This window comes from Brassica napus, chromosome C5 (assembly GCF_020379485.1).
Source record: "Brassica napus cultivar Da-Ae chromosome C5, Da-Ae, whole genome shotgun sequence".
NCBI classification, from domain to species: domain Eukaryota; kingdom Viridiplantae; phylum Streptophyta; class Magnoliopsida; order Brassicales; family Brassicaceae; genus Brassica; species Brassica napus.
Window position 1 is genome coordinate 29,826,117 of NC_063448.1, and position 23,968 is coordinate 29,850,084.

At 34.8% G+C, this 23,968-nt stretch overlaps 2 protein-coding genes across 2 annotated transcripts; both read left to right on the forward strand.

Annotated features, from left to right (window-relative positions):
- The first annotated feature begins 1,098 nt into the window (after positions 1–1,098).
- On the forward strand, positions 1,099–2,906 carry LOC106376396 (UV-B-induced protein At3g17800, chloroplastic). The gene is made up of 3 exons (XM_013816468.3): positions 1,099–1,361; positions 1,483–1,778; positions 1,849–2,906. The coding sequence occupies exons 1-3, from the start codon at positions 1,221–1,223 to the stop codon at positions 2,687–2,689; spliced, it is 1,278 nt and encodes a 425-aa protein (XP_013671922.2). The 5' UTR covers positions 1,099–1,220; the 3' UTR covers positions 2,690–2,906.
- Positions 2,907–18,143: 15,237 nt separating this feature from the next.
- On the forward strand, positions 18,144–20,824 carry LOC125587196. Its single transcript, XM_048757390.1, has 4 exons — positions 18,144–18,484; positions 18,572–19,127; positions 19,175–19,573; positions 19,913–20,824. Exons 1-4 carry the CDS (start codon positions 18,144–18,146, stop codon positions 20,822–20,824), a joined length of 2,208 nt encoding a protein of 735 aa, XP_048613347.1.
- The last annotated feature ends 3,144 nt before the right edge of the window (positions 20,825–23,968 follow it).

Here is a 23,968-nt window from a genome sequence, read left to right on the forward strand (position 1 = left end):
TTGGCGGTGACCTTTAATGTTACTTATTTCAAATACTTTTTTTGCGAAATCATAATGATGATTGGGAGTATTGAGCAAGCAAAGAATGAAAATTTGGGAAGTTTCCTGTTTTAAAAATATTGGCGGTAGAGGAAAAGGAAAGAAATAATAAGGAAAAATCAAACTTGCCCGAAAAGATACCGTAGCAAAAGCCAGTAATTATGCTCTACTCACAAAAGAGAGAGGAGGGAATTAAATACTCGATCACCGGAAAATATTTCCGGTTGAGAGCTAAAAAAGAGACCTTTCGACCGCAAAACTGTGTAATAACTACTGATAATGATTTATTTTAATAAGTTAAAATTGAAAAAAATGTTAGAGGATACACTAATTTTATAAAAAAAATTATCATCCAAAATCATTAATTGTCATATATACTTTATCCACATTAGATAATTCCGTAATTTTTATTTATGGAAAGAATGAAGAACATTAATAATTAATATTTGCTTAGTTTAATAAAAAAATATTATATATTTAGATGAACCAACATATTTCTCTAGAGATTCTAAGAATCATTGTGATAATGACACATGGCTACCTCAAATGTTGTAATGTTTCTCTTTTAATATAGGAGATAACTTATATATAAACAGTTTATATAAGTACAAATAAAACATTGTATTGTTTGTTTTAGATTTACGATAGAGTTCATTTCTATATTTTCTTACACTTCAATATATTTTGATAATGTATAAAAATTATATCTAAACCAAATTTAAATTAGAAGAAACATATTCAAATACACCGAAATCATATAATAAAAATATAAAAGTCAATTTTCTAAAATTTATATAATGTATATATGGTAAAATCAGTTATTTTTTATTTTATAAAAATATATATCCTCAAATAGAAAAGTAAAAAAATATTTTTTTTTATAAATTAATAAAATGCTATAATACCAACATTATTAATTTATAGAATTTTTACCGTATTTTAGTGTAATCCACTCAATAGAGATAACTAAGTCGCAAACCATTGCACAACTGTATCCGGTCTTTCGCAGACCACAGTATCCGGTTTAAGTCGCGTCGACAAAGAAAAAAAGGATAAGTCGCAAACCGTCAACGACAGTATCCGGTTTATCTCTTTAATCGCTAAACATTAATTCTAGGGTTCATCTCCCCCCCTAAAGCTCTCATTATCCTTCTCCATTGCTTCCCTCAGAGAGCGTAATCATGGTCGCCATGGCAGCGAGTTTCGCTCAATCTCCCTCCTTTCTGCGTCGAAATTCCAGAAACGCCTCTGGGTCGATTCTTCTGACGGCAAGCTCCCCTGGATCCATCCGATTCAGCTCCGGACCTCAATTTCGCCACAGAGTATGTTTCCAATTCTCTTACGTTTGATGAAAATCGAGTTTTCTCATATTCTCTACGAACATTTATTGTCTCGAAAAAACCTAACTTTTTGATTTGAATCCTTTATCTCTCTGCTTTGCAGCACAGCTCTTGTCTTAAACTCTCGAGACCATCGCAAAGCAGAACAACTTCTCTTAAGTCTCGGAGAAGCTTTGTGGTTAAATCTTCAGCTTCTGGTGATGCGTCTGACTCAATTGCGCCACTTCAGTTGAAGTCTCCGGTGGGGCAGTTTCTGTCGCAGATACTCGTGAGCCATCCTCATCTTGTCCCAGCAGCTATTGAGCAACAGCTTGAACAGCTTCAAACCGACCGAGAAGCTGAGGAACATATCAAAGATTCATTCTCCTCCCTTCCTGGAACAGACATTGTTCTTTACAGGTTTGTTTCTCACATGCCCACCCTTCTGATGGTTTTGTTCTTGAATTAAATTTTGCTATTGTGTGTTTAGGAGAATAGCTGAGGTTAAGGAGAAGGAGAGAAGGAAGGCTTTGGAAGAGATTTTATATGCATTAGTTGTTCAGAAGTTCATGGACGCTAATGTTTCACTTGTGCCATCCATAACCTCATCATCTACGGATCCGTCTGGGAGAGTTGATACTTGGCCGACACAAGACGGGGAACTCGAGCAACTTCACTCCCCTGAGGTTTACGAGATGATTCAGAATCATCTTTCCATCATTCTTAAAAACCGTGAGGGTGATCTGTCAACTGTAGCACAGATAAGCAAGCTCGGAATTGGACAGGTATATGCTGCTTCTGTGATGTATGGCTATTTCCTGAAGCGGATCGACCAAAGGTTTCAGCTTGAGAAGACGATGAAGATTCTTCCAGGTGGGTCAGATGAAGGTGAGACTAGCATTGAGCAAGCAGGGAGGGAAACACAGAGAAGCTTCTATGAAGAAGCGGAAGAGACTTATCAAGCTGTCTCCTCAAACCAAGAAGTTGGTTCGTTTGTGGGAGGGATCAATGCCAGTGGTGGTTCCAGCAGCGAAACGAAACAATCCCGGTTAAAGACATACGTCATGTCCTTTGACGGAGAAACCCTTCAGAGATACGCTACAATCAGATCAAGAGAAGCAGTTGGGATCATCGAGAAGCACACAGAGGCGTTGTTTGGGAGGCCAGAGATTGTGATAACACCGCAAGGCATTGATTCGTCCAAGGACGAGCACATAAAGATCAGTTTCAAGGGACTGAAGAGGCTTGTGTTGGAGGCTGTGACGTTTGGTTCGTTCCTCTGGGATGTGGAGAGTCATGTAGATTCAAGGTATCACTTCGTACTGAACTGAAATTGACTGTCTGTTTGGTGATACTGTAGTTTCTCTGGGAGGCTTTGGTGGGTTTTCTTTGTAATATATGCACGGACCAACTTGTATTTGTTGTTCTCTGAGTACTTAGATTCATCAATACCTATGTTAAGTCGCTGAACGAGCTAAGGTTTGCTTGCGAAGCTGCTTCAAGTTTCAACATTATATATGGTTTATAGAAAAACAAATTGAGACTGTTCTTTAAATGATTATCAATAAGCATAGAGTAAAGAAACAAACAGTAAATGATATTTTTATTATTTAGTCTGCAAGCTGTTCTCTGTTTTCTTCAGGTTAAGTAAGTGGTACTGGTAGTAGAAAAAAAGATTGCAATAATGAGTTTACTTATATGGTTATGAAAGAACCAACTCTCTATGCTCGCTGAGATTACTCTTCCTTCTGTCTCAACTGCTGCTTCCAAAAGGTCCTTGCAGATACGGTAAATGTACCTGTCAGTGTATACAAGAGATAGATATCAGTATAGTTAGACGTGGGCTGGTGATTATTACCAGTAGAGAAGAATTCCTGCAGCTATCAGTATAGTTAGACGTGGGCTGGTGATTATTACCAGTAGAGAAGAATTCCTGCAGCGCAAAGAACCACATTCCTGAGCCTTGTAGATCTGTGGTTTAATGTAAACACACTCAAACTCGTTAGTAAACAATCTTAGACATTTCAGAGGGGAAAAGACAAAACTAGGGATGAACTAACTATCCGAGGTTTGATACTACATAACCAGAAGAGGTTGCTTGTCCAGGAAGATACAGATTTTGTGATAGATAATGACGCACATTACTAAGAATCACAAGAAGATTGTATAAACTGAATTAAACCCATGAAGCTAGAGCTATGATTTAAGAGCACATCAATATGAGACTTAAAAAAAAAAGACTCATGTTTGAGAGAGTAGTATCTATACAACATTGAGAGCAAATTCTCACACACTATTTTAGTTACAATCCTGAATCCTTAGATCAAAACAGGCCTAAGCATAGAAACTCAGATGTAAAATCAAAGAGTAAGGTACTAATAACATTGGTGATAATTGTTTACATTCTGCAAGTGGTACTTACAGATTTCTCATAGCGATCATGCTCTGTAGCAGTACATACATCAGAGGAGCAAGAGAGCCTATGCTCATTCTTCCAGTATATATGTCTGAAAACAGGGTAATCAATTAACACACAAAGGTAATCACTAGCGGATCAAAAACATAACTAAGAAACACCGAGGAGCTGAAAATGCGGACGATGGAAGCAACAGGTTGGAGAATGAGAGAGACAAGTGATACTCATCTTACTTCTAAGACTAAGGCCTTCTGGTTGGATGGACTTCACGCTGGTGTTAACTCAGGCGATGTTGTTAACATCCACAATGTGAGTCTCACAAGCTTCTAAGGCTTCTCCGTTATTTTATACTCTTACTTTTGCATGGAGACGCTAGACTTCCTGAAGAATAAAACCAGAAGGAAGAATGGTTTCAGTATACAGGTTTTGCTATTGTTGATTCTTATGTTTTGCAGGCCAAAGGAAATGGATATGCCATGAACACTTCCAACGAGCTTAAGTTTGTAAAGGAAGTAGCAAGTGCAACTAGTGTTATTGATCATGTATGTTAGTCTTGCTAGTTCTTACTAGTTCCTAGTAATTTCAGAGTCATGGTGGCCCTTTAGTTTGTCAAATTTATATTAAAATATTGGTAAGAAAACGAAATGGAACCCAATTCAATAAGATCTCGCAATGAACATCATAAAAACATCTCCAATTCAAGATTTTTCATAGAATATCTCAGCTAAAAAGCTAACAAAAAAAATTAACAGATGGAAACAAAAAGAAATTAACATTTCAGAACCTGAAATACGTTTAAAACATATTATACTTTCTAATTAATCTTTTATATTAGATTTTAATTATATATAATTAAATTGTATTAGAATTTCTCTATTAAAAGAGAAAATACATTTTAAAATAACCTTGATTCTATGTAGGGGTGTCAATTCGGGCTGGCCCAACCCGGTCCGGCCCAAACCCGCTAAACCCGTAAATATTTGAGCCCGGCCCGGCCCGGCCCAAAAATAATTTGGGCCTAGAATTCAAAGCCCGGCCCGGCCCTTATAGGGCTACAGGGTTTTTCGGGCTTTTGTGGGCTTTTCGAAAAATAATTTGTCATTGTCACTTCCATCGTTTTAATACATGTGAATTTTCATTAAAAAAAGAGTTTCATTTTTAAAAAATAAAAAAAGTATAAAGTGAGTTTAAAATTTTCTTGTCTATCACAATTTTTTTTATTTTTTCGTATGTTTTAAAAACATTTTATACACAAACCAAATTTAATAAGATTTAAATAATCAAATATCAATTAAAACAAAAAATAAAAGAGAACAAAATTTATGATAAACATGGTCAAACGTTTTATACTTTATATTTTGAAAATAAAAACATGTTGTACATGAAAGAAGAATGTACTTTTGTAAAATTTAAAATGTAACACTTGTAATGATGAAACAATAAAGTGCATTAAAAACTTTTATATTTGCTTTACTAGAGTTTAGATAAAAATATTAAAATAATATATCAATACTAGTAATAGTTTCGATTACAAGAAAGAAAGATAATATTTACGCTAAAATATAAATTTCGGGTTTTCGGGCCGGCCCTAGCCCAAACGGACTTAAGCCCAAAATACTCAAAGCCCAAATGGGCTTAGCCCGAAAGGCCCAATTTTTTTTGGGCTTATAAAGCTAAGCCCAAGGCCGGTAATTTTTAGGGCTGGACGGGCTCGGACTACGGGCTTCGGCCCTAATTGACATGTCTAATTCTATGTGGGATATTATAAGATATGTCATTGTAATTTAAATGATATATAAAATTTGTGCAACCTACAGAAATGAATTACATGGAAATAAAGATAATATTGATACATTTGTAAACTAACTATATAGTTTTCTTTTGTTAAAACATTTTGTTAATTAAGAATAATTATTTTATGATAATTATTTATAACCTACGAAGTTAACTAATATTATCATGATGGAGCTAATAATCTTATATTATAATAATATGATTTTAGTTTACATCAAATTAACCAAAATATAAGATTATTTATTTATATTTATATTATGGTATAACTTTTATGTAATATAGTTTTCATCAATAATATTTTTTTTAAAGTCTAGAATATTTTTTCAAACACTTCCATGTATTTCTATATTGAATAAAATATTCGTAGACAAAGAACTTTTTTGTCTCAGACGGTAAAAAAATATGAGAACATTAAAATTACATAGTAATTAGAAAGAGGATAATAAATAGGTAAGCAGAGTACGGGTACATGATCATACAATTTTGAATATTCATAAATTATAATAGAACACATACTTCTTTATTTGATGTTTAATTACAATAGAATATAGAGTACCTTTCATCAGAATTTCAGCAATTTGAAATAAGATCTCAAAATAATTATAATTTTTTAAGTTATAATAAAGCATAAAACAAACGCCATATGCCACTAAAAACAATCATCACGTGATTATATATTTTACAGAATTAAATATATAGATAATATATTGTCGGTTGAAAATATTAAGGTGGTGTTGTTCATTCTTTTAATATTATTTAAATCTAAGTAAAACCATTATTCGAATGATCATTAAAAATTCTATTTTAAAATCTAGTATTATTAGATATGGTATTTATAAATTTAATGTAAAATCTGATGTTATTCAATGAATGATTTAAATCCAGTTTTAAAAATCTAGTGTTATTCAACTTCAAAGATTTGAAAGTAGTTTGTATTTAAAATTGATTTCAAATCATCTGTGATTGATTCTCATGAACAAATGATTGAAACCAAAATACAAGGTATACTACGTATATTTTAGAATTCTTTAACTAAAAATTATGTTTAAATTATATGTTTGATGTCAAAAAAAATATTTTTAAATTTAAAATTTTAATTAATTACAAAACTTGACAACTCATTTTAAATCACTGATTGAATCGACCCCTAAATGATTTTCAATCAACTAAAACTAATAACCTCTTTCACTAAAATGTTGATATATTTCAACAGTTAATGAATTTTAAATTATTAATATTATTACATAATCATTAATTTTACTAAAATATATGAAACTATTGAATTAATTCTATTGATTGTTAGTTTCACTAAAATATTTTTTTATCGTAGTTATAACAAAAGTAAAATATTATACACATCAAAGCCTCCAGTCAAAAAAAATATATATTATACACCTCAAGATTTTTCACTTCTACTTAAAACTTAAAATATTATTTTATTAAAAAACATTACATATAAACAGAAAATTTGGTATATAAAGATGAATTAGTTAGTCTAAATAATGCTTATTTTTCCAAGGTACATATTTTTAACGGAAAACATTACATTATATTTTTATAGCATATATTAGTTAATAACATAGTTGTAAATATATTTTTAAATTTGTATTGAAAATTACGCTTTTAAAATCCAAAAGGAATAAATTAAAAATTAAAAATTAAGGCTTTCATTTCATTTCATAAATTCAAGATCAAAATGACATTTCTAATATTTCCTTGTAATTTTAGAAACAAAATATGTAGAACAATGTTTATAATTGTTTTCAATATCTAAAAAATTATCTCTAAGAAAATTATTTTATATAACTAAACAATCTGAACAAAAATTATAAGTATAATTTTAAAAACGTACATAAATTATCTACAATATATATAACATTTATTAAATAAAATTCTATAAACTAAAAAGTAATCTCATGTTTAATATATGTATAGAAGTTTGAATTCGTTTAAAACAAAATATATTAACTAACTTTAGTACAATTAGAATTCTGAAATTCTGTGAATTATAAGAACACAAAAAATAATTCCTAAAGCAAATAATTTAGAACATAATTAATTAAAATATAAATTACTATATGATTTTCATTAAATATAAAAACTGTCTTTTATTTTTGATTTTATATTATTTTTATTTGACTAATTTAAATTAACAAATTTTGAACTAAGTAATGAAAAATATATTAACTTCATTAACAACTAATTGATAAAGTAGTAATTTTTTTAAAAAAATTATATATTAATGATGAAAATAGTATAGTACAATTATGCAATATATAAAACCAAATTTTAAATATAGTGTTTATTATATAAACTAAAATTTTAACAAGTTAAATAAAATCCGTGCACACGCACGACTCAGACTCTAGTACGATATTATTTTGATTATAATTATCATATTTTAGGGATTGGATGTGTTTTTTTTTTTGGTAATATGTTAAATATTATACCATTTTTGAATTTTGACAGAGTTTACAGAGACTACTACTAGCGGAATTGCATAAACGAAACTAAACAGACAGACAAAAGCAACAATGAATTGAAACCGAAGAAGAGCGACCAACCTTATAACTAGCTAAACAGCGAGACGCGCTAAGACCAAGAAGGTCGGAGATAAATAGCCGGTTGCCACGAGCTACCGAGAGATAGGCGCCCTCAAACCTAAAAGCTACGGCTCCTGCAGCTTCCAACCACCATCCCAACACAACCAACTCGAAGAATCATAGCACAGACTTACTACCAAACTAGACAGACGCACCACTGACGGCACGAGAGAGAGCCTTCACGCGAAGATGCCGTCGTTCAAACGGCAGACCTGAAGATTGCTGTCTCCAAACCCGACCCTTTGTGACCGTATACACCCTTTGAACCGAAATCTAATATAGAGAGAGCGGACCGCACAAAAGCTAACCCTCCGGAAGTTAACCTACAAGAGAAGCAGCAAACCCGAGAGCCGAACTGCCGCACAGAGACAAGAGAATGGCCGCATCGACCATAGGAAAAACTAGACAATGTCATTATTAATGGGCATAACGAGAAAGATGAATGGCCTCACCGCCGAGAGCCCCAAAGAAGAGACGAGGTATACAACCGGGAATACCGGAATGCCGCTCACAAACGGAGCCAATGAAGAACAACCGACTACACGCGCCGCCACCACGTGCTGCCGGACCGTCACGCGCCGCCACCACGCGCCGTCGCTAGAACCACGTGCTGCCACTGGAGAAACCGGAAGATCGAGTTGAACACGACCTCTGAAGAACCCCACACGCCTCCACCAGAGACCACTGGTGGAGATAAAGGGGACGGACCCTAGACTCGCGAAATCTCAGATCCGAACCGATACTGAAGCTTTGCGTACCACCGCCACCACACTATCACGCCGGGAAGGAACACATGCACCGGAAAGGCCTCAACGACGCCGCACTCACCTCCACTCGCACAAAAACTCAACCTTAGCAGAGGAAAACTGATGGGTAGAAAACCCTAGACGAGACCTTCGCCGGTAACGAGAAGGAGCAGCCCACGTCCTCAAGCAGCGCCACCTCCTAGCTTCCGACTAAGGAGACTCCAGAGCAGACGGATCTGAACCCAGATTTAAACTAAGGAGGAGTTATACCCGCTGTAGAGAACACAGAGGGAGAGACGGAGAAGAAACGGACAACACAGGGAGGGGGCTCTGGCGGCCGCGCTAAGGACGCGGCGGCGACCACTGGAGAAGCGTCACGCTGAAGACTTGTCTAGTAGAGAGAAGGAGGAGAAAAACTTTTAGGAGAGAGAAGCGTCGCACGACTGGTCAAAATATAATGAGCATCCAAGTGATTGGATGTGTTATAAAACCTATGTGAAACAAGATAGTACTACTAACATGTGTTCGCATCAATCTTATCGTTTCTTATACAAAAATAATAATAAGAATTTCTCATATTATAAATGAAACTTTTGTCTGAAAACACAAAACATATGTTTGTAGCAAAATAACTATTTCTCTAATAGTCCATCATACCATTATTGTTTTATTTGAAAACCAGTGTTTTGTAATTATTCATTTTTCTTTGGTACGCATATCGTTGTGTCAACTGATGTATCGTTTGTATAGGAAAACTCAGTTACCAAAAAAATGAAATAATTTGCCATCAAGTAGCTTTCTGATGGATACACCAGTTTCAGGTAAAGAAGAACGTAACCAGTTGAAACTGAAGACACGTCAAATCAATTAAGGAAACAAAAGAAAATTTAAATCTACTTTATTAAAATAGAAGTAAAAATAAGAAATAACCCTAAGACTTGCAACTTAATTACAATACAATGTCATTGAAGTAATTAATAAACTTAAATTTAAATTAATTTTTTTCCTAAATCTATTCCACAACAAATTCATGATAAATATTACACTTAATGCACATTAATACTATAAACCTTAATATGTAAAGTAGAAAACCTCTTTCCATAAATTGGTGGGTATTATTCTTTATTAAATAATATTTATTACATTTTTCAAAATTTTATTGTTAATAAAATCAATTAACAATATTTAAAAAAATTAAAGGATATACCGTATTTGGGAATACGAACTTAATAATGAGAACATATTTAAGAATATCTATTTTACTTGATAATTCTAAATTTGTACCTTATCAATTTTTTTAAATAAACAATTTGACTAATCTATTTAATTGACGATATTGTTTTAAATATATATAACTAAAATTCTATTAGAAAATTATTTTTAAATTATGTATGATATTACATATGTTCAATTGAATTTTACCTTAAATTATTTTTCTTTAGTAAGGATTTGAAATATTCGATTTGGTAATAACCTGTACATTTAAGTATTAGTATTAAAAAAAATTAAAAACACCTAAGTTTTTTCTTATGAGAAAATTGTAATAGGGAAATTTTCAAAAGAATATTCTTCAAGTTTTGTATGTAAAGAAAAACATTTAGACAAGATAACAATGTTCTAAAAAAAATAAAAAAAAGTTCATATAAAATAAAAATCCTACATATAATAAAATGTTAAAGTCAATAAGTTAAAATGAAATTAATTTGATAATAATATAAATACAAGAAATGCAATTACTCATTCTAACAAATTACTCATTTTAATAAGTATAATATAAATATTTTACTAAAAATGCATGACAGATATTTATATATCGGAAATTAAAATTAATACTACTTATATAACGGGTTGGAAATTTAAATATAGTTATCATTTATGACCAAAAACCTATCAAAACATCTCAAATATTATTTTCGCATATATATTTTAGTTTATGGAAAACACACACATAAACTAAAAATAAACTAAAAAAATATATTTTAATTATTATGCGTAATGTCATAATAAAAAATACATAATACGTGAAAAAATAAATATATATTATATTATTTATAGAAAAGAAAAGTATATTTCTAAAAATGAAAAAGTGGTTTCTCTTTTTTACTAGGAACCCAAATGTTGTAAGTAATTCTTTCCAACGCGTATCAAACCTGACCAATGAAAGACTATTAGCATTTCCTTTACCAATAGCCAAATCAATATCGGGTAAATAAAAATGATATTGGTTAAATAGAAACAAATATTCGTGTGATATTTACATTTACAGTTATATAAATCATTTTACTTTTATTATTGGTGGAATTATGTAATAGCAATATATGTATTATGTGATGTATTTTTGTCACCATTTTATAATATTTTTTATAGATTATATAATGGCGTAAAAAATATTTAGTTGCATTACGTAAACAAAAAAACGGGCGGGTCCAGCTCTAGTAGACATTAATACCAAATCAAACCACGTGAAGAGCCATCAACAACATATACAAATAACATGTAACCATTCACACAATCAAAATGAGAAACAACAACGTCCAAGGCCTCGCGGGACTCCGCTCTAGTTAGTAAAAATATCAAAGTTTTCGAGAAGTATTAACTCCCTTAAATCGCAGGCAATTCTATGAAAACAAAAGAGTTATAAGTAAATTTATATTTGCACAACCACATTCTATTTATCTCACTTTTACGCCTTGGTAAAAGTCATAGTTAATGCATGTTGGTGCAGATGAGACGACAAAAAAAAAGTGCAGAAAATAAAACACACAAAATTTGTTAACGGGGTTCGTTTCCTACATCCTCGGGATCCTGTCCAGATTTCATTGACTTAGAACAAGGAGCAAGCTACAATTGCTATATGATACAACACACACACTAGTGTTTACCACTCTTTTCTAAGTAGTAATCTACAAAGATTAGGAATCAAGCACAAATGCATAGATCACCATCCGGCTCACCGGAGCACACTGTCTTCTACAGCTGCAATCTTCATATATCTCTTCAATGAAACCACCTTTGCTAAACTCCCCCTGAGTCTAGGCTTCAATCTCCATCTCCTCGGAAGTACTTCACCCAGTACGTCAGCATCCAACGCACACCAGTGACACCAAAACGCTTGATCACCCAAGCACACACAAAGCTCACACGAGCTACACAGGATGGCTAACTCCACCACACAAAGCGCCAAATCAAACGCCACCAAACTAAGTCCACATCGGACTCCATCAGACAATGCTTCAGAATGTCCTTCGACACCAAGCAGTACCACACACCAAGGAAACCTCTCTCTCTCTCTCTCTCTCTTCTCTGAGGTCTAGCTTTCTCATAAGGCACGTCCCTCCTTATATAGCATACCAGATCTTGCTCTCCACGTCGTCAACTTGCTCTCCAAGTCTTCCAAATACACTTAAGACAAGTTTTCATTTTCTTTACTGGAAAACTTCATCTTCAAGTAACCCCCTTTTGCTTTATGGAAAACATCCATATGTCTTCAAACATATATCATCTTTCCTTTTCCAAGCTCAGCAAGCCGACGCAATCACAAAACCCGAACTCCCATTCAGCTCCATCTTCATGATGCACGTCTGTACTACTTCATGTAGTACTTCATGAACTGATATAGAACATCTCAGCAAATTTCATCTTCAAACTCCCCCTTTTTGACTATGCATGTGCACTCATCATAACTGGCTTGAAAACCACATCTTCAATCTCCCCCTATGAGTCACATCATGGTCAAAAACCAACTCGAAGATCAGCACCTTCTAAACCTAGGAAAAAATCCCATCACGCCATCTTCATCAAACTTGTTTAACTTCCTGAACCAGTTTTCATCCTCATCATCCACGATCTCACCAATAACTTAGGTGACCCGCTCTGATACCAATTGTTAGTGCAGATGAGGCGACGAAAAACAAGTGCAGAAAGTAAAACACACAAAATTTGTTAACAGGGTTCGTTTCCTACATCTCTGGAACCCTGTCCAGATTTCATTGACTTAGAACAAGGAGCAACCTGTAATTGCTATATGATTCAACACACACACTAGTGTTTACCACTCTTTTCTAAGTAGCAATCTACAAAGATTAGGAATCAAGCACGCATGCATAGATCACCATCCGTCTCACCGGAGAACACTGTCTTCTACAGCTGCAATCTTCACAGATCTCTTCAATGAAACCGCCTTTGCTAAACTCTCTCTGAGTCTAGGTTTCAATCTTCCATCTCTACGGAAGTACTTCACCAAGTACGTCAGCATCCAATGCACAACAGTGACACCAAAACGCTTGATCACCCAAGCACACACAAAGCTCACACGAGCTACACAGGATGGCTAACTCCACCACACAAAGCGCCAACCCAAACGCCACCAAACTAAGTCTACATCGGACTCCATCAGACAATGCTTCAGAATGTCCTTCGACACCAAGCAGTACCACACACCAAGGAAACCTCTCTCTCTCTCTCTCTCTCTCTCTCTCTCTCTCTCTCTCTCTCTCTACTCTGAGGTCTAACTTTCTCATAAGGCACGTCCCTCCTTATATAGCAGACCAGATCTTGCTCTCCACGGCTTCAACTTGCTCCCCAAGTCATCCAAATACACTTAAGACAACTTTCCATTTTCTTTACTGGAAAACTTCATCTTCAAGTAACTCCCTTTTGCTTTATGGAAAACGTCCATATGTCTTCAAACATATATCCTCTTTCCTTTTCCAAGCTCAGCAAGCCCACGCAATCAAAAAACCCGAACTCTCATTCAGCTCCATCTTCATGATGCACGTCTGTAAGTAGTACTTCACGAACTGATACTGAACATCTCAGCAAATTGCATCTTCAATGCATTCCACTCTTAAACATAGCCTCTTGATCTGGAATTGGGCACATAGCAGATACGCGGAAAATTCGTAGTATCCGTAATCAGTTCCGTTCCAAACAAATATTTAGATTCACGATTTGCTTCGTTCCGGAGAATGTTGAATATCCTAATATTCAAAATTCTTTTAAGTATTCACAGATTATTTGATTTGATCCATCAATTATAGTAAACATAAATTAAAAATTAAAAATAATATATAAATAAAAATTAAAATTAAATAAACAAACCTTTGTAATAATAAAAAAAAATCATACTAACAAACTAACATTTTAATGGAAATTGTAAAGTAAAAACAAAAAAATAATATTAACAAGCCTAATAAGAAAACTTATATGTTAACATTTGGCTCAACGTAAATATTAAACTGGATAATCAATAAATCAAAAACAAAAAGTTGAAAAAAACTTAAAATTGAAAACTTTACCAAAATTATAAAATAAATTAGGAATTATTTGTGAAATAACAAAAAAAAAGTAAATTAGTTTTGTAGAGAGAGGGTAGATAGAGATAGTAAGAGAAAAGAGGAGAGAAACTGTAAGTTTGGTTAGTTAGTGAATTATGGTTTTTTGTTTTGGTTACTGAGTGTAATTTTTCATATAAAATATGTATGGATATAAATTTTTGTATATACAATTACATTATATATCTATAAATTTACGGATTGGATGGGATATTTGGCTTTTAGAAAATAGTATATGTGATTTGTTCCTTTTTACGGATATCACACTATGCAATTTGCTTTGATTCGATACTTTACGGATATTCGAATGTGTTCGATTTTAACTTTGAAGTGTTTGTTGTTTCTTGCTTTTGATTCTTATTTCTTGGTTTTGATATTAACAGTCAAGACTCAAAACCGAGTGCTTCTATTGTGGTTGTGTCTGATTATGTTGTATTCTTATGTTCCTTGTTTGATTTTGTTATTTCTTGAGAAATTTTCTAATTTAGCTTTGTATTGTAGATGGCATTTTGTGAGAATCCAAAGGGGATATATGAACCTATGTGTGGTGTTGATAATGATTCAACAAATGGAGTTCAGACACTAAACTCTCGTTATAAACGAAAAACGTAAAGAAGTAGAAGGATGCAGTTGTACAAAGTCAGCAAAGAAGATTAAAATCATCGGTATGTGATCAATTTACTAGAAAGAAATAAGACTACGACAAAGCTAGTTTCAACTAGTGTGGGAAGGAGCTCGCATGTCCAACCAAATCGGGAATATTTAACAAGAAGAAACATTTGAATATTGCATGCAAGTGTTACAAGGTGTGCCAATCTGCAAACATATTCAATAAACAAGGTGTGTTATCTATAGATGAGGACAATGGTAATCTTAGGCTGTGCAAGGTCTATGAAACTGTCTTTAGGGAAGCTACATATAAGATGATGGTGGTAGGGGAATGACCTTTAGCTTGGGTAGATAGCTTGGTTTGAAGCAAAAAACTTTGTTTTCTTTGTGTGATGGAGATAAGTATAACTGAAATTAAAGCTTCACAACTTTGAAGTGTAAAATAAATCCATTGTAACTTTTTTTATTAGCATTCACAAAACGTTTTCGATATATATATATACATATATATATATATAAAACTCTTTGTTTTCTAGCATTTACTCAAAACTTTTTTTCTTACTCTTTTTAAGAGATTTTGCATTCAACATAAAATAAGATTCCTAGAAAATGAACAGCAATGTTAGGGTTAGAAAAATACTTTATCATGTTGTAATACTCCATCCTTTAATTAATGAAAAAAATATTCGAAACTATCATCTTGTAGGTTTAACTGTGAAAAAAAGAGAGAGAATTTGAAGATAGAAAATACACGTCATATTGTTCATGGACACTCACAATGATATGATTCATTGTTTTCAGTCCATTTGCATATCTGGGAAGATAATATATATGTGGGGATGTACCTCTCTTTGAAGATTAGTCTAGACATTTTCATAGGCATGAAATACTCCATGTTAATAAAAACATGTTAAAAACAACTGATAAAATGACAATGAGAATGATAAGATGTGAGACTAAAGAGAAAGGATTTAAATGTATAAGGAGTAGATAGAAAAAGAGAAAATAACCATAACCTGGTATGTAAACTCCAATTCTATCAAAGATTTTTTTTTATAGTTTATCAAGCCAGTTTCAGATATTAAGTAAAAATCCATGCATATCAAATCGATTGTTGGATCCACTGAAAAAACAGCTCTACAAAGTCCTTTAGTGTCTACAATCTATAATACATAGATCGTTTATGTGAAAACGATATTTATGATTGACTAAGGAAATAATAATTAAAAAATGAAAAGTACTTTCAGAAAGTATATATTTGTTGTCGGCTTGGTTTCACCACCCGATGCAAGAGTTATCAGGTTCAATGTCATTAGGGCCCGAGAAAAGACAATAGGCCCTCGTAGGTCGAAGGCCCATCCCGAGCTGAGCTGACCTGCTCCAACCAAAACATAAAACATACATTTTGCATTATCAAAGGAACAACTCCTAATCATTCTCTTCTCATCAGGTTATATGTTTACATTCTCTTCTTAATCGAGATCTCCTGACTCTCTGCAGTTGTATCTTCTTGCATTATCAATAAAACATACATTTTGATACTTAATCAAGAGCCAATATACCTTTTTAGAATACTACTTACATATGTTATAATAAATTTTATCCTCTATTTTTCAGTGAATTTTGAGATCCATCAATATTTATTCAAGTATCTTTCACAAAAAAAAGATCAACTATATGATAAAAGGTATCTATATCTATCTATCTATCTATAATAATAAAGTAGAAGAGAAACTCTCCACAATGCGCCACGTCATCCCTTATACCTCCATTTTGCGACACGTGTCGAGCAAATAGAAATAGCTTCTTCTTTTTTCTCTTGCTTCTAATTCGAGGAGCTTTTTTTTCTGTGTTTCTAACTCGCGGAGGAGTAGCCGGGCTTTCTGTTTATTCATTGGGCTTGAATACTTTCATCTTTCTGGCCCGTTTGGTGTTTAGGTTTAGTTGTACGCTCTTCTCCAATTTGACGTTGTAACTCATCGTTAGCCATCTTCTCTGATGAGATATTCTGTAACGTTTCTCCCTTTCTTAAATTCTTACTTTAGTTCAATCATTAAACTCAACCCACCTCTCCTCCCACTCCGTCTCATTTATTCACATTCATGTTTGTAACAGATACAAGCTCGACCTATAAATAAGTGTTATGGATGTGATGAAGACCTACACCGTTCTAATCTCTTATAGCCTAAACCATCTTTAAAATAGGGGAAGAGCCAATCACCCAAAACCTTTCATGACTTGCTATCATATTCGTATCACTTCTTTTTCTTCTACCGCCTGAATTAACTCCAATCATCCACTCCTTGTCAATTAAATAATTAAATAGTTTTTTCTTAATGACGGCATCAGTCATAACAGATTAGCAATTGACGAATTCTTCATCCTTCCAGCTTCCATGTGTTCCTCACTAATTTTTTACACTACTATATTTATGGACACGAAGACAAGTCTCTACTCATGTCTCGCGATCTTCTATTATAACTAGAGAGGGCAATGGAGATATAACAAATAAATCAATAGTTTTTTTTCTCTAAAAAATACATTATAGAACTTGAATTTGGTGAAAAAATTGATTAAAAATAAAAATTTATTGAAATTTTAACATGATCTAACCCAAAATATAAAACAACAAAAAAAATAAAAAATATTAATAAGAACGAGAAAAAGAAAATCCATTCACTATATTATTTTTTGACGTTTCATCAAAACCAACCAATGGAAATAAAAACAAAAAAAAATCATGGATAGTTTTTTCTTGTGTCGTTACCAAGCTCAAATTTACAATATTCACATGATAACTAAAAGAAAAACACAACAATTATTATTACATAATCAAATCACAATTTTTTTAAGAAAGTAATAAATTCTAATAAATATATTTCTATTAGGAAAGTAAAATATTGTTTTTCTCATGGAAACACATCATCAAGTAAAGAATCACAAATTGACACATCATCAAAAAATCTAAATATTATAAAATTTATTATATTTAGAAATTTAACAGAAAACATGAATTTAATCTTCTCCATGAAGTTCATTATTGTACCTTTAAGTTTAACATTTCTTCAATTCTAAAATTTATCACACTATTTACTATGTTACATGAAAGAAAACTCATTCTCTCTTCGTTTGGTATGTGATGCTATAAAACTCTTTTATCTTAAATGATTATAAAGTTATCTCATGGCATTCATAAAGTTATAGTATGAAAGTTAAAACATGTTTTTATCACATCATAAACATTTTGTTTGCCTTGGTTCATGATAGGAGACTTCAATGAAATCATGGGTCATAATGAGAAGGAAGGAGGGAGACAGCGTCCTGATAGCTTGTTCCTACCCTTCAAGCAAATGCTTACAGATTGTGGGATGTTAGAGTTTCCTTTCACGGGAGACATGCTTTCATGGGTATGGAAGAGAGCAGGACGTGTAACTGTTCGATGTCGTCTAGACAGAGCAGTAGGAAATGCTGATTGGCATGAGAAGTTCCCACTCTCTAATGTAAAGTACATGAGGATATGGGGATCGGACCATCGCCCGATTCTCGCAGACATACTCACAAAGCCAACGAGAAGATCAAAAAAATTCAAATTCGACAGAAGATGGCTAGACAATGAGGAACTAAGGCAAGTCATTTTGGAAGGATGGAAATCTCCTGATCTTCCCCCCCCCCCCCCCCCCCCCAATGTGAATATAATGGAACATGTCTCCAGCTGCCGAAAAGCCTTGAGTGAGTGGAGGAAACAACAAAATATTAACTCGGCGAAGCTAGTGGAGGAGCTAAACGAGAAAGTCGAGGGTTTATACGCAGACGATAATGCGACGACTGAGGAAATTGCAGCAGCGTTGAAGGAACTCTCTGATTCTCTTAAAGCAAAAGAAATGTTCTGGAAACAGAAGAGTAGAGTGTTTTGGTTGAGAGAGGGAGATAAAAATACAAAATTCTTCCATGCCTTAACGAAGCAAAGGAGAGCAAGGAACAAAATCACGCAGCTCCTGGATGCAAATGGTAACATAGTTGAGGACGAGGAAGGTCTGGTAGCCATTGCTACTAGCTATTTTCGGCAAATCTTTGAGTCTTCTATTACAGAAGACATTGAAGAGGCGTTATCTGAAGTTCCTACGACGATTACGGGATCAATGAATGACAGCCTCACAACTCATGTTTCCGAATGGGAAGTCAAATTAGCTCTCTTTTCCATGCATCCAGATAAGGCGTCGGGACCAGATGGGATGACTGCACTTTTTTACCAGAAGTTTTGGGATATAGTCAAGGAGGATTTAACTCTGATGGTTAATAAATTCCTTTTTGATAGGACTATGGCCAATGGTCTGATACAAATATATGTGTTATCCCAAAGACAACCAAGCCTAATGATATGGCTCAATTCAGACCCATAAGCTTGTGCAATGTCAGCTACAAGATCGTCTCTAAGGTCTTATGCCAGAGACTAAAGAAAGTCTTGCCAGGATTGATATCAGAAACCCAGTTAGCCTTTGTTGCTGGAAGACAGATTTCAGATAATATCATGATTGCTCAAGAAATGTTTCATGCCCTGCGAACTAAACCGAGTGGACGTAATAAAAGGATGGTCATCAAAACAGATATGAGTAAAGTATATGATAGGATGGAATGGTCGTTTATTGAAGCTGTGATGCGAAAGATGGGCTTCTCTGAAACATGGATCACCTGGATTATGAGGTGCATTACGTCGGTAAAATATAAAGTTTTTATGAATGGGCAGCCAAGAGGAAATATTGTTCCAGGTAGAGGCCTGCGTCAAGGAGACCCTTTGTCTCTTTTCATTTTTATTCTGTGCACAGAAGCGCTCGTTAGCCTTCTCAATCATGCAGAGAACCAAGGGAAGATAACGGGGATGCGTGTCACACGCGCATGTCCTTCGGTATCCCACCTTCTCTTTGCTGATGATAGTATTTTCTTCTGTAAGGCGGAGCCCCGTGAATGTGAAGAAGTAATGAAAGTAGCCAGGACATATGGTAAAGCATCTGGCCAATGTATTAACTTTGACAAATCTTCCTTACTCTTTGGTAAGAGGATTAATGCAGCTACTAGGCAAGAGATTAAAGATGCACTTGGAATACATAATGATGGTGGGATGGAAAAGTACTTGGGAATCCCAGAGGATATTAGTGGCTCCAAATGCAAACTCTTTGCATTTCTCGAGGATAACCTGATGCATAGAGTAAATGGATGGACATGTAGATGGCTCTCAAAAGGGGGAAAGGAAGTAATGATCAAATTCATTTTACTCGCTCTTCCGACATACGTTATGTCGACGTTTCTGCTCCCATTGGAGATTTGTGAAAACCTCGCTAGTGCCATTGCACAATTTTGGTGGAGTTCGAATCCACCAAAACGAGGAATACACTGGGCGAAATGGGAAAATGTTTGTCTACCAAAAGAAGAGGGCGTGATTGGCTTCTGTTTAATTCATGAGTTTAATCTAGCACTATTGGCAAAGCAATTATGGAGATTGGTTCAGTGCCCTGATTCACTGGTTGCCCGAGTCTTGAGGGGCAGATACTATAGAATGACCTCGCCATTAAGAGTAAACTCTGCAAGTAGTCCATCATATGTGTGGACAAGCATTTTTGCCGCAAGGAAGCTTTTGCTTCTGGTGATCAGACAGAAGATTCATTCTGGTTATGAAGTCAAGGTCTGGGAGGATCTGTGGATTCCAACGACACCTGCTAGACCAGCTACACCTGTAGCGCCTGTGATGCACCCGAATATGAGAGTTAGTGACCTCATTAATCAGGATTCAAAGGAATGGGACGTAGAGATACTAGAGGATTATGTCCATCCCGATGACATACCACTCATACGTAGTATGGCCATAAGCTCTACTCATCGCGGTGATACTTTCTGCTGGAACTACACGAGGAATAGCCAATACACAGCTAAATCTGGATACTGGGTTGCTCAAAATCTGTTGAAGCCATAAGAGGAAAAGGAAATACTGGAACCAAGTATCACTAAACTTCAAGCCTTTGCTTGGAAGTTGAAAGGGCCAAGGAAGATGTGCCATCTTATATGGCAATTGATAACGGGCCAGGTGGCAGTAACGAGGAATCTGGTAAGGCGGAATATGAGGTGCGATAATTATTGCCCAAGGTGTGGAGAAATAGAAGAATCTGTAACTCATGCAATATTTGAATGCCCTCCAGCTCTCTAAGTATGGTCCTTATCAGCAACTCCTACAAGCCCAAGTACATTTCCAGTGTCAAGCGTCTACACAAACATGGACTATCTATTCTGGAGGAAGAATGATATCTTAGAACCAGACCAAGATATGGATCCTTATCCCTGGATAATATGGTATATTTGGAAGGCTGGTAATGATAAACTTTTTAGGGGAATAGACAGAGACCCTTTGGAACTAATTCGATACGTAAAAAGTGAGTGTCAAGCATGGTTTAATGCAAATGAGATGATACCACTAGTAGTACAGGCCAGTGATAATGAGCAAAACCAAGTCTTAAGCTTGGGTAATATTTGCCTGTTAGATGGATCTTGGACAGTTTCTGATCGATTTAGTGGATGTGGATGAGTCTGGATGGATAGTGGAGAGAACATACAACTTATGGGAACACGGAATTTCACTCGATGTGAATCAGCATTACATTCGGAGGTAGAAGCACTGCGATGGGCGATGGAGAATATGCTTCAACACTCGCCATGCCAGAGCTTTGGAACAGACTGCAAGGAGCTGATTGCAATGATAAAAGAACCCCAAGAGTGGCCAAGCTTCACGAAAAAAATTGGAGAAGATAGAGACGCTGCAGATTTGTTTCCCGGACTTCAAAATCACCCATGTGCCACGAGTGCGCAACCAGTATTCTGATTTCTTAGCTAAGACTGATAGGACCTTTCGTAGAGAGTTACTTTTCATTGGTTGTTCTATTCCGGTCTGGTTTCTCATACCACCTCAAGCTTGAGTAATAGAATGGCCGTTCGACGTCAAAAAAAAAAAACATTATGTTGATTTTAATTAAACCAACAATAAAACTAATAATGGTTCTTAAGAAATCTGTTTGCTTTATAAAATTGAATAATCCAAACTAACTTTTTCATAAATAATGCAATGGCCTCCAAAAATATAAGTGGACCAAATAATTTACTAAATTTTACGCACAATCAACGTGTTTACAGCTATCACAGGAACAAGCCACCATTACATACATGTATCAAAAACATTAACAATTTCTACTAAACTAGCCAGAAAAACTTACTACCATTTTAGAACTAGATAATTAAAATTTAAAGTGACAATATCAACACAAACAATTTCAAACACATACACACTTGACTGCACAATCAACAATTATCCCGCGCATAGCGCGGAGATACCACTAGTATTTAAATATAGCAGACATAAAAATGTAATCAAACCACGTAATGATCACTCCATCTATATCGCCAAATTTAGAAATATTGCAAACTTGTCGAAATGTATCATATACCTATAATTGCAGGTAGATTTTCTTGTCTTTAACCATAGCCTCATGACACACGAGTCGTTGGTGTTAAGTTTTCTTCTTCTTAAAAGCTTCTATTAATTTTTGGATTTTTTAAATAAAAAACACATACATGTAGAAAGAAGAAAATATAAAAACACAAAGACCCAAAAGCAAATGATAGTACAAAAGGTGATAGGTACAAATCCTCTCAGCATCATTTTTTTATGTGACAACCCGTCCTGCGGACCCCAGATTTCACAGTGCTGCAGCGCACCGACCCAAACCCTTCACCGTAGGAGGAACTGCCTCCACATCCACCGGTAGGTTATTGATGCGCTTGGCGTTACTCGAACCTAAGACCTCACCTTTTAACAACTCTCCACAAGACAAGTTGTCACCAAATTAACCCCAAATGGGCTCTGGATATGATCCAACTAAAGCAAAGACCTACAAAAGTGCCCAACCCAACAGCTGAAAACCCTTACCTCCACTCTATAACATGAACCTCCACCGGAGAACACATCCACCAAGAGACGAAACTGCCAGAGCCACTGTGGAGAGCGAAGCGAAGATGAAGCTGAAGAAGGATTGGTACACGAAAACGCCGAAGAAGTCACAACTTAAGAAAAACCAAGAGTAGAATCAGAAATAGAGGACTACAAATGAAAAAGGCTCCCTGAGAGGGGGTAAGGAAAGGGAGAAAGGTGATGATGGTGCCAATCTGATCGTCTCTTGCCGTCACCGTAGTCAGACGTTGCTGAAACCCCTTTCAAAATCTGTCTTCGTCCTCATAACAATAAGCTTAATCTTTGGGCCTTCAGTTCAAGCAACACCACCACTTCCTCACCACAACCGCCACCATAACGAGTCACCGCCTCCTCCTTGTACCGCCAATCTACACCTGGAAACCCTAAGATGTCACAAAGCACTGAAGAGCACCGCACAACCCATAGGAAGCAAAACATGATCACGTCCTCTAAAGATATGGCATGCATGGCCGCCGCACCGAAACAACAACCATGACGACGTCAAAACACCGAAGACCTAAATACCATATGCCACATCAAAGAGAGAGAACCCACATATGAAACTCCAACCATAAAGACAAATAAATGAAGAAAAAGGAGGCATGTCCCTCACAACACCGTCACCGGTACGGGAAGACCAAGATCTGAAAAAGTTTTGAGTTTTACATTGAGAGAGAGAGAGAGAGATCACTCAAATTGCCCTAAGGAGCGATTTATACTCTCTCAAATAAGAGGTTGAGTTGTAGTACAAGATCGAATACACAGGGAGCTAGGTAACCTAATAAATCTAATTAAGTTGATTAAGCTAGGTTGATTATGATTAAATGTAAAAGATAGGTTTGTGAGCAAGTTAATTGCTCGATTGATTGATTGGGGTTTGATGGAAGGATGATTGCTAAATCTAGGGTTTCTATTCTGGAAATCAGGATTATAATCTTACAGATGCCTAGCAAGTTGTATGCATGATATTATAGAGCTCAACACTTATAAACAAACCATTAGACTTTCGCTTTCTAGGTTTGTCTATTGACCAATGTCGATCGATTATTCTATAGGAATATCAATCGATATTCTTGTTGAAACGTCGACCTATTATTCGAT